Source organism: Cyprinodon variegatus, unplaced genomic scaffold, assembly GCF_000732505.1.
Source record: "Cyprinodon variegatus isolate N-32 unplaced genomic scaffold, C_variegatus-1.0 Scaffold83, whole genome shotgun sequence".
NCBI lineage: Eukaryota > Metazoa > Chordata > Actinopteri > Cyprinodontiformes > Cyprinodontidae > Cyprinodon > Cyprinodon variegatus.
The window spans coordinates 880,311-892,914 of NW_015150536.1; the positions used below are offsets into that span (position 1 = coordinate 880,311).

Consider the following 12,604-nt stretch of genomic DNA (forward strand, 5'->3'; position numbering starts at 1 on the left):
TATCTTCTTGCTCAGTTGTGCAACGCGGCCTCCCACTTCCTTTTCTACTCTGGTTAGAGCCTGTGTAAATATATTTGTTTCAGGAAACAAATATATTTACAATTAAAACTGAGTATTTATAAGCTTTTGTCCTCATTTTTCTTCAGCTACAGTAATGGTAGAAAAAGTTAAAGTTCCTAAAAATTTAAAAAGATGCAATACTGTCTATGTCTATACTGTTGGATTTACTGCATATATCATAAGAACAATTTGCTGTAAAACCCAATTAAAAATATATTGTGAAAATGGGCTATAATGTTAGTGAAGAATATACATCTTGCCATATTTGTGGATGTAGACCTGTGTATAACATACAGTTGTTATAGCCTATATACAACTGTTCTGTAAAGGTTTCATAGGTTTTGTTGAGAACATTACTCAAGAAAGAGCTCAGTGTTTTTAAATAACTTCAAGAACACCAAATAACACAAGATAAACCAGCAGGCTGGGAAAATAAAGCATTATTCAAAGAAGAGGATGGAGGGATCCACAGCTAAAGGAACTACTAATCTACACTTAGGAAGTCCTGGCTTTTATGGAACAGTTACAATATGATAGCCATTGTTGATGAAAAGCCATTATGATAAGTTTTTTACTTTACTTGATGTAATGCATCAAATACACTATATTAAAAAAAAGGTTTTCATTTACTAATCAAAATAATTTAAACCAAATGTTCCAATTTGGGCTGAGACTAACCATTATTTTGCAAATCCATTAATCTGTCAATAATTTTTGATGATTAATCGATTAATAATCAGATAGCCAAAAGTTCCTTAAAGAAGGCTTTTTACGAAATTAAACCAGATTAAAGTAAAAAAATTCCACTTGAGGAGTTCTGGATAGAGCATTTTGAAAGACATAAATGATATCTTTTATCTTAAATGTAGAATGTTTATATATATATATATTTTTTTACAATTCTGGTATATCTACTGCTCTAAGTGGGTTGCTCTGTCAGCTAAAGGCCTGTTTTAGAGTCTCTATACTCCAGTTAACGATGAATCGATTGCTAAATTAGTTGATGATTATTTCAGTAATCGATTAATTCCTTCTCCGTTAATATTCCCCCATCAATTGTCAGTGGCATTATAACACAGTGGAAGCAAATGAAAACATAATTCACAAAGTGTTAGGCCAGTTAAACTGACGGAGAAGGGGTAGTGCATGCTCTGCAACAAGGTCACCATCTTCCTACAGAATCAGTCACTACAGACTCCAAACTTCATGTGGCCTTCAGATTAGCTCAAGTAAAATTTGTAGAGAGCTTCTGAAATGGTTTACCATCGCCAAAAACTGTATCCAAGCTTATCCCAGGCCAAACATCAGGGTAATGCAAAGCAAATTATTTAATAGTGTAAATCATACTGCCAGTTGACTCTAGAGCAGGGGCGGCAGATTCTGTGGAGTGAAGAATTGTGCTTCTCCATCTTGGAATTTGATTGGTGACTCGTCTGACTGTGTTGTGCATATTGAAAAGTTTTGGGGAAGGGGGGTTATATTGCGGGGTTGGTTTTTAGGAGCTGGGCTTGCCTTGGCTCCAGCGAAAATAACTCTTAATGAGTGAGTTTGGACAAGTCATTGCTGGGGATTTGTGAGAAAAGTTTGACGATCGCCTCTTTCTCATTCAACATAAGGGAGATTGGTGAGGAGGAGTTTGATTGGCCCGCACAGAATCCCGACCTCAACTCAATAAAACACTTTTATATATGAAGCAATAATAAGCACCCCAGACCACAGAGAGCCCTCTGGCCAGGTCTTTATCAGACTTTCACATTTACTTTAGAGACAGTTTCATGTATGTTTCACTTTTTTTTTAATTATTTAATTTTTTCCCACTAAAATAATTATGAACCCTCTAAAACCAAATTAGGTGCTTTTTCTGCTCTGCCTTGGTCTATTACATTTGTTCAAAAAATAAATATATCAGTTTGAATTAGTAACATGACAAAATCTGAAAATAGCAAGCTGGTTTGAGTACATTTGCAAGACACACACACAAAAAAAAAATAAAAAAATAAATCAATGTAACTCTTTAATCTCTTTCTGATCTTTTAAAAGCAGTTTTGATTACATCTGCTTCTGCAGTACACTGATGGACACAAATACATTTTAATCACAACTGCACATAAGAACTGCTGCAGTAAGAACGATCGGTTCTCTAGCTCTCTTCTGCACTAAATATTAGCTGAAACTATTGCTTTGTTTTTTTCTCATTCAGCATGCCCCAGTGTGGGCAGCTTTGCTCTTAGCACTTACAAACAACTGAGTCATCCATACAGTTGTATTTGTCATGCTGCAATTTTAATTTAGCGCTACAGCTCTGAACGAAGTCTTCCTTTGTTATTAAATGCATTGACATGTGGACATTTTGGTTTTGGAATGACTGATAGTTTTTATCCCATTTATTGACCATTTAGATTTAAGTGTAAAATCTGGACTGGTTTGGATTTTAAATGATTTTGCGTATACTGAATCATCATATATATCATTCTATTATATGTATAGGTCATGTTCTTTACTTTCTCTTTTTGCTCTCTTACTGTCACAATGATATATTTAAGTATCTTATAGAGATTAACTGATTAGACTTTTACTGGTTGTGGTCTTTCATCAAGGTCTGATTGACTGATAAATCCCTAATACTATAGTGAATGTGGTTATAATATTTATCATATAAACATATATAATTTTGGAAAAATATTTGCTTCAAAATACGTTTAATACATTAAAGATAGCATTTTGATATTATTTCCATAAAACTTATTTCAAAATACTTCAGTTAAGCTGCGGAATGAACTTATCTTGGTGTGATAACCTTGGACTAAATTACCACCAAATATCATGATAACATTATAACGGAATAAAAAAAAAAGTTCCTGTTGTTTTTGCAACTCAGTAAAGGCAAAAACCTTCTAATTGGGTAAAAATAATGTTCAGGATTCCATTTATTTTGCTTGGTGTGTTGTTTGTGATGTAATGGCATAGTTGTTCCTTTTATAAAGAGTTTTATAAAGAGCTGTTGCAAACCTGCAACTTCAGTTCTTTAGCTGAAAGAGTGTTATACTCCATATAAAAAGGTAGACCTAGCCATATGTAAATGATACTATTTAAGTACAGATATTTTATTCTATAAAAAACAACAAAACCTAAAATCGTCTCTGATGATTCTAAGACAGGGAAACGTGTGGTCTTAGGGAGGTTTTGGTAAAATTTAAAAACAAGCTCAGTTTCCCCATTAGAAATTAAACTTTATGTGGAAAAAATACAAAAATACACTAAATAGATTGGACTCAATATTTTGAATCATTTATATTATTGTTTAATGCAACGCACTTTTTTACAGCACAAATTAATTTTAGTTATGCTACAAACAAATACAGTATCACCTTACAAGGTGAAGATTTGAACTGCCCTGTTGCCCACATATTTAGAAGGGGAAATGACCAATGGCTTTTTTTTAGCATCTTTCCATAGTGTCATTTAAGACCTGAGTTTGCTTTAATGCAGACAGTTTGTATACAGCTAAAACCAGATGTTCAGATATATGCTGTATGGAAAGATAAATAATGTGTTTTTCTATCTGTCTGAGATTTAATCAGGCTAAGCTTGTCCTGTTTTAGGCCAGTTAGGATCACCAAAACTGTTATAGTTGCAAGTCATCATCAAAAATCAATAACAGTTTGTTTTGTTTTAAAGAAAAAAATATGTGTATTTCTATTGGAGTGGACATTAGTAGATATATCCATAAATAGGAAGGAGGTGAAGGGACTCTGTGTTTTTCTCATTAAGGATTGTGAGTTAGGATAAAATATTAAAATTACAAAAAGTATAATTGTCACCTAGCTCGAGCATGGACTGTTGTGAATTTAATTTCGCTATGTTAAGTATACGTGGGAAATGGATGTTATGGATTTATTACTTTTTTGAAACACACTCAATAAAATGTTAATTGATAAAAATCAATAACATTTATTTTCGTTATGTGACCATAATTTGATTTTCTGAGGCAGCTCTCTCAATTTGTTGCGACAGCAACTTGTGTACAGCATAATAAGGAAATAAAATATATGGGGATATCTTAAGACAGGAAGCCAGGAAGTTAAACATTGGGCATGAATGGGTCTTAAATGGCCAGTGACCCTAAAAGTTCCAGCAGTTTTGTTAGGAGGAATAGGCCAAAGTCCAAGCAAGCTGTTGTGAAAAACTTGAGGACAAGAACCCAAAACATTTGACAGAGGTTGTGCAATTTAATAGGCATACATTGTAGGTAAATATCTGATCTCCTCAATCTCTCCATCTTCTTATGCTTCATCCATCAGGGTCATGGTGGGGCTGGTGTCTATCTCCAGGTTTTATGGGTGAAAGGTGGGGTACACTCAGGACAGGTCGCCAGTCTATCACAGTATCTGATTTCAATAAGAGGCATTTGGCTAAAAGGAAGATGTATTATTAGATTAGACTAGATCCTGAGAAAGACATAACATTAATGACTATCGTGCATTTAGGCAGTAGTAGGGACTTCCCAATACAGCTTCTTCATTTATGATACAATAACTATACTCCAGGTTTAAGCACTGACTGTTACAGATATTGACCCTATGGCAGCACAAATCATTCATACTTTAAAAAAAAATGCGAACACCTTTATTGTCCCACAGTGGGGAAATTCACTCTCTGCATTTGACCCATGCCCTTGGGGACCAGTAGGCTGCCATTGTGTGGCACCCGGGGAGCAGTATGGGGTTAAGAGTCTTGCTCAGGAACCCAGAGTTCAGGCTGTGGGGATTGCAGCAGGTACTTGCAACCTTCTCAGAGCACAAGCACACTGCTCTAACCTGTAGGCCAACACTCCCCTTTTGTTACTCAAATTGTAGTGTGAGATGTTAAAAAAAAGCTTGATCAAGTGATATTACTCAAACAGAGAACAATAGTCAGACAAAAACAGGCATGAGAACAACTGACTCAGTTATTTAAAAAAAAAGGTTACTTAAACATGGATGAAGCAGATAGAAGCAGAGGATTTCTATCAGCTTGCTGATGTTGGAGATTTCATTAATAGATTTGGACATCCCTTGTTTGCAGGTACCTTCTTAAAAAGGTGAATGTTTTTTTTTGTTTTTTTTACAAAGCCATATATTTTCTGTTTCTCTTACTGACCTATAATATCCCTAATTGTTTGGGCATTATCAATCAGATATTTTGGAACCCTAAAAGATTAAGAACTTCTAAAAACTTCAAAATTATTCCTTAAATCAGTCTATCTATCCATCAAGCAGTTTAAAATTAATTATTTGTGTGGTCTTAAATATGTCAGATTGATTGGTCGTTAATTCATAATTCCTCCTCTATTTTGATGCATGCATACTTTGCCCAGTACTCTCTGCTCAAACTTGCAAGAGCTATATTTGCCATGAGGCAGGTTTGGGATCTAAACAAACAGTGCAGTCTGACACTAAGTTGGGTACCAAGCCAGTTCCCACATCTTCCCTCACCACGGCTCCTCTATCCTATGTGCACCCTGTTTCTCTTATCCCTCTCTGACCCCTTATTTGCATGGCTGCTTTTGTTAAAGCGTTCTGCTGACCTGATATATTCTTTCATTTAGATTAAACACTATGAACAACCACAGCATTTTCCCAAGGTACTCTGTATGACATAATTATTTGTCCTTGAACATAGTGCAGTGCTGCAGCATACCAAGAGGAATCCACTATAAAGAGAAAATAAGTTAATTAAAGCAGTTTTAGAATAAATAATGCAGAGGAAAGTGAACATAAGAACAACAAGAAACACATTTTGGCTTTGGGTTCACTTTTGTTGTGCACTTTATATTTTGGCTTGTAACTTTAGATCCACCGTTTGTTTAAGAGCCTTGAGCGCTTTATACTATATCTCCCTCTAGTGGTAAAGATCTCTGGTTGTCTTCCTTATTCTACTGCTACTCAGGAAAGTACTTGTCATAATGGCCTAACATTTACAGTAGTGTATCTATATCCTTGAGTCTTTTGGCTTTAAGTTGTGGCTTTAAATTATGAGCTATTCCTAAGTACTTTTTAACAGATTTGATTAAACAACTATTAGGCCATTGTTCATAAAAAAAGCCTTTTTCAAATTGCCAAAAAATGTATAATTTCCAGTTTGTTGCCAAATGCTGATGAAACTGGATGTCAGCCAGTTTGACTTTGTCAGATTTCTACTAATATGATAATTGACTGCACAGTGTATAGAGTCATATCAGTATAATCCATGTGTGGTAAATGAAAAAGTAAATGATGAGGCCTTTTTGGGAGCAATATTATCCAGAGTTTGTTTGCTAATGTCATTAAAGGCTGTATGAAGGCTGAATGAAACATACTAAAGTAAATATCTGATCTTTGTATCATGCAGCATCTGTTTCTGATCATGTAGATGTAGGAAATGTGATGCAAAATACATGATTGATGTGTTTAATTTAATTGTGACACACAGCCCATTCACTGATGATGATAAACTCTACCTAAAGGGCAGCGAATGAGGTAACTGTCTGCTCTTTTATAACGCAGAGACAGAGCCGGAAACTTTCTGTTACTATCAATGAGGCTTACTTTAAGGCATCTGACTGCGGCTGACGTAGCCTGTGCGTTTTGCTCTCAGTGGGTTTCTGGAGGAAAAAAAAAAGGAGACAGAGAAAGAGAGAGGAAAACAACAGCTATTGGATCACTGGTAGTTCAAACATCTGAGTGGCTCCTCTAAGCTGTCTGCTCCGCATTAGCTCACTGGTGTCCGGCCGGCCACTTTACCCCCCTGCAGTTTAACTTTGGCTTGCGTGCTCCGTCTCCTCCCTCACCCCCTCCCTCCCTTCCTTCCTTCCCTTCCTTCTCCCCCTCGCAGTTTCTATCTCTTCTCTCTCTCGCTTTTACGTCCTCCGCCGGTAAAGACGCGGTGTCAGAGGATGTAGCTACATTTTAAAAGAGCACATTGTAACGTCCTTGCGTTGCCTTGCTGAGGCGGAAGAGGAGTGATCGTACATAGACTATGAAAGAGTGAGATAGGACCAAAAAAAGGAGAGGAGAGAGAGAGATCAGGGGAGAGAGAAAGAGAGAGAGAGAGAGAGAGAGAGAGAGAGAGAGAGAAGGGGGATCACTCAAGATGCCTCGTTTTAGCGTAATTTGTCCCGCAGACTGTGCCCTTCTGGTGATTTGAGGGGCTGCCTCGAAGCCTAAGGAGAGAGGCTGGCTGGCTGGCAACGCTATGCTGCCTGACCCTTCTGTGTTATGATAGCGCTGTCCGATTGTTTGGATTGAGGAAAGGCTCCCACAAACCCAAATCAATGAGGATTCTGAGGCCATTCCTTCAGAAAGGAGCGCATATGCTGCAGTGTTTCTGTGGACAACGATCGAAGTCGACCACTATCACCGACGGTGAGAGACAAACATAGCTTCAACAGCTGCCTTTGCTTTGCATGCTTTCTCTTCTTGAGTGACAGAGGGTAAAAGGGAAGGTGGATGTATAAAAGGAAAGAAGATGCGAAGGAGGAAGAAGTGGGACAGGTTGTATTTAACACTAGAGTGCTTCATATCCTCCGAGTCTGCAGTAAAGCCTTTCCTCTCCTTTGAGCTCCTCGCGTTTTGGTTCCGAGTTTTGTGTGCAGTCTGCACCGGCCGCAGATGGCTGCTGCCAGTCGCCACTGATACGGACACAGAGGGGTCTATGCCAGACGAGCTACATGTTTACTATACTCTATTTGAAGCAGGCCAGTAAAAAAAAACACGAATGCAGCGACCAAGTCATTAAACTTCAGGGGCCAGAAGGCGCTTCTGATAGGGCCCCAAATAGACGGTCGGCTTCAGCACCATGGATAGCGCCATAGCAGACGCACTCCAGGGCAGTGATTCAAACTTTTCGTGTAAGTTATTTAAAAAAAAGGCTCATATTACAGCTGATAAAGATTATCAACAAACTTTAAAAATAAATTACCAAGTTTAAAGATAATATTAATCTTATTGCTTAAATATAATTTGAAGTCTAAAACAACAGAAATAATGCCTAAGCTTTACTTTGAAGATTTACTCCAAAGTATCATGAGACAGGCCTCTGCACACACACACTCCAACACACATGTTATGCCCTGTACACAACTATCACTTACCTGTGTTTGGCAAAAAGCCTGAGCACACTCCTATGTCCTTTAGTCATCTCAGAGGCATCTGACTGCAATGCTACAGTTGCTCACTTGTGACATAACTGTTCCTGTTTTCAAAGGCATTAAAGAAGCAGAAAACTCTGTATTGTTTCTCATTCTGCCCTCTCTTGTCATTTCTCAATTTCTCAAATTCAGGGCAGGCAATTAGCAACTCCATTAAGCATTGCTGATTCCTTTGAGGTAGTTTAGACCAAAAGCAGCATGCACACTGGGATCTGCATTGCTTAAACTAAAAGCCCTGGCAGTCCTTCCCCTGCACCTCAGCTCACTGTCACCTGAACCGAATGACCTCAATCAAAACTTTAGTGGTCAGCTCAAAGGTGTTGACTGAAATGAATACAATGACTGAGCCTAGGAATTTACTTCTAGTTAGCGGTCTTATTGTAAGTAAAAAATATTGTTTAAGCTGCTTTCATTCAATTTGCAAACTTGTAGAGATATTCACAAGTAGGTTAATAAGAAATATAACTTTATTGATCTCACAATGGAGGAATTAACTATCTGCATTTAACCTATCCCCTTTGGGGAGCAGTGGGCTGCCACTGTGCATCACCCAGAGACCAATCAGGGGTTAAGTGTCTTTCTTAGAGACCCAGAGTGGCTGTCTGTCGGAGTGGGTTTCAAACACACAACCCCAGCCCTATGTCCTAAGCACTAGGCTGCTACTCCAAGGTGAAAGAGGTGAAGGAAAGTAGCTAAATAGTATACTTAGTTGAATTTGACCCAGGAATTGTCCTGGTTGAACAACTGATTCAGAGGTGCATGATGTTGATTTAAGAAACGTATGACCACTGAGCAGTTTTGAAATTCAAGAAAAAATAATTGATACAATTAAGCAGGACCGGTTTATATGAAAGAAGATTATCTTCTTCTTCACTGACTCTTCACCTTATTATTTACTTTTAAAGCATACCTTTTCAGTAGCGAAAGGAAAAGAGGAATCCCATTGCATTCAGTCAGAATACAAAATAAACCTTTTAAGATGTTGTTTTTTTTACTGAAGAGACAGCTAGAAATGGCATAAACACTTGAACCTGTTCTCCCTGGTTGTGGCATATATGCACTTGGCATATATATATATATATATATATATATATATATATATATATATATATATATACATATATATGTTCAAATAGGCTTTTGTTTTAGTTTTCCTTTTGTGTTTTTTATTATTTGTGACTACCACTACTTCTTATTTATTATTATTATTATCTTTTTTTTTTTTTTTACTTTTACGAAATTCTTAGCTTATTATCATGAGGTATTTTTGTCATTTTACAACAACAAATTTTCAGTGTAGTGATAAACCAACAAAGACTGTTCAGACTTGTTTACTGTGTCAGTAATCTGTAGATAATACATGTTCATTTGCTGTAATTACAGGTGCTTTTTATATGTATTTATTTGCCTCTTCACCCATGACATCTTGGCTAATGGATGAAGCTCATTGAATAAGTGTCTAACATAGACTTTTGTGTTTTGTCAAATATTCTAAATTGTTTTCATCTGACTTGAACTTGTGGCCAGCTGCAATTCTCTAATAGTACTTAGCATTTGTTCCTCTTGTGCTCATTTTTTAGCTGGTGATGATGAGTCCAGAGTGATGTAAAGTCAAAGAGCAGAGCACCTTTGCCATGTTTTATATGCTCCCTGCATAGGCTATGACAGTCTTTTGAGATAATCAATGAATAGCATATAATTTTATAACCTTACCCTGATTTAAACCTTTGCACAGCTTTAATAATTAATCACTTGGTTTGTTCCATGGTCTTAGTAATTCTGTTTGGTTCACCACCAAACCTCAACAGCCTTCACATGACCGCTGTAATCAGACTGAAATTGCATTAGACACAGGTGGATAGGGAAGGAAGGGTTATCAGAGTAAAGTGGTAAAAATATATAAAGGCTTGGCACAAATTTTAGATTTTAATTTGAACAAAGTCTGGTCAACCAACATTGTTTGCTTTATGCATAGCAACTATCTGCAAAATTGTGCTTTGAATCTTGGATTCATTTTTGCACTGACAGACTACTTTAAATGTGCTTTATGTGATGGTTTATATATTGCCTTTTGAAGTGTGTTGAACAAGCAGTCTGAGCAGTGGGATTGTTTTCATTCTATCACATTACAACACTTCAGCTTCCTACAAGTCCAGTGAGAAAGTCCAGCAGACATTACGCCATGAAATCTCTTTCAGCTATTGTGAGTCAACAAATCTGTGAGGTATTTCAAGGACATTCGGAAGTGACAAACTTAAAAGTTGGAACATGTACTTTTTCCCCTTCTTATCATGCTGTGCTTTGTTCTTTTAACCACAAGATGGCAGCAGACGAAAACAAGCTAGTTGGTGGACTAATTGAAAAGACCACAAGTGTGCTGAAGCTTATTTTGTTTCATTCAGTTAAATGCTGAAGAATACCATCCAAGAATACCATTTCTAAAAAAAAAAAAACATTTTTGATGGATGAATTCATTAGTTAATGAGTTAGTTAATTACAAAATCCTAACAGCCAAATCCCAAACAAAAACAATAACGTTTCTACTTATTCTTTGTTTGGCATATTTGAAATTATAATTAATATAGAATGAAGCATTGATACGTTTAAGAAGATATGTATTTTTTCTGCATTAAAAAGGATCTGAAAGACTTTGATGATGTGGTTCAAATCTCTCGGGGAAACAAATACTAATTGTCTACATTAGAATAAGAAAGCTAAGCAGATTTGTGAAAGGGAATACTTTATCTTTTCTTGACAAAGATAAATGTCCACATGTAGCTCTAAGACTCGACAAGGTCCCACTTATTTCTGAGATGTTCCCTTTGTGCTTCAGAATGCAGCCTGTCTAGGCACTGTATATCACGCTGTTGAACACAGTGAGGAATAATTAAGGTTGTTTATAGAATTAATTATTGATATATTTCTTTATACTGCAGTGGCATAATTATTTTCCCCTCTAACCTGCAGTGTGATATAATAGAAAGCGTGTGAGAGAATGTTTTTTCAGATACCAATTGCTCAGTTTAAGCATTTCCAGCAGGTTTATTTATTAATGTTGAAAGGGAAATAGTTTATTCATAGGGATACAGTCTTTCTGTATCTCTATCTAGCTTTTTCTATCTGTCTGCTTTGCTATCACTTACATCTTTAAAATCAAGTGAAAAACTAAGGAGGGCTCAAGCTTTTTATTAACATTTAATGTCTTTTAAATATTATAGAAATTAATCAAAAATCTTTTGCCCTGATCTTGCCGCTGGAAGGGATTTGGTCTGGATAGACAATGTCAAACAAAGTCACCCTTTAAATGTTTCATGTTGTTTCATCATGGGGTTTTGGAGGGCTTGCTGTCCTTTTGCGTGTGTCCTCCATTTTTTGCTTCTGTGAAAGAACAAACACGAGATGATGCCACAAACTCTGGAAATTAGTTTTTTTTATTGGTCTGTATTTTGCAGGATTTTATACTAAATTGCATTTATATTTAGAACGTGTTTGCAGGGGCTCTTATATTATACACATGCAATTCTCAATCTGAGAATTTTGGTATTGTATTTGAGGTATCCTTGAACTGGTGGGGTTTGGTTTGCCCATTAGATATGGTTAGTTTTTCTTCTGTACAGATAGCAATTGTGAAGTATACTTCTACTTTTATAAAAGTAAAATGTTTTTTTTAATCTGCAAAGTTTTTGTCTTACAGCTCTGCAGATCTTGAGACTGATATTTATATAATATTTTCCTTCTAAGTAAATATTGTCCAAGCTTAGCCGAATTGGATGTTTTGTCAAAAGCTCTGAAATGTCTTTTGTTGTGTTCTTTGCTTGGTGTACTCCATGACATGTGCATCCTTTGATCTAAGCTCTACCTTTGTAGCTGTATGGGGTTGTAGTTTTGCTGAGAGAGAAAGGTTTACTACAGTTTCAAGTCTTTTCTAGTCAATAACAGACTGGGATTCAGGATCACCCTATATTTAGCTCCATTTGGCTTTTAAAGTCTCACACCAGCATGTTAACACCACCTTGTTTAGGGTGAAATGCTGAGATATTTCTCTGGCACACCATGCATTTTAAATGTGGACCAAAAAGTTAAATTTTGGTCTTTTTTTTTTACCAGAGCAATTTTGTCATTCACCACTCAAACTTTAAAAATGACTCCTTATAGTTTTGTTGCAACATTTGCTTTCTTCTTACCATTCTGTTATAACAGCTACATTTCTGAAGAGCACAACCAACAGTTGCCTCATCAACGGAATCCACCAGATGAACGTAGATCTCTGCAGCCCCTCTTAATTTACTGTGAGCCTATAGTTAATTCTCACCTTGCCCACACTGTTAGTTGGATGGACATCTTGGATGGAATTTAGTACATTATTTCACCTTTTGA

The 12,604-nt window shown here is 36.5% G+C and overlaps 1 protein-coding gene across 2 annotated transcripts in view; it reads left to right on the forward strand.

The window, feature by feature from the left end:
* LOC107083782 (fibroblast growth factor 12) overlaps nucleotides 1-12,604 on the forward strand; it is a 49,418-nt gene that overhangs the window by 3,541 nt on the left and 33,273 nt on the right. Inside the window, exon 1 of one of the 2 annotated variants that reach the window (XM_015373246.1) lies at nucleotides 7,170-7,442. The exons of the other annotated variant lie outside the window; for it this stretch is intronic. Within the exon in view, the coding sequence (XP_015228732.1) occupies nucleotides 7,352-7,442 (91 nt within the window). The 5' untranslated portion in view covers nucleotides 7,170-7,351. Of the gene's footprint in view, nucleotides 1-7,169; nucleotides 7,443-12,604 lie in introns of those variants that run through there. 2 annotated transcript variants of the gene reach the window in all.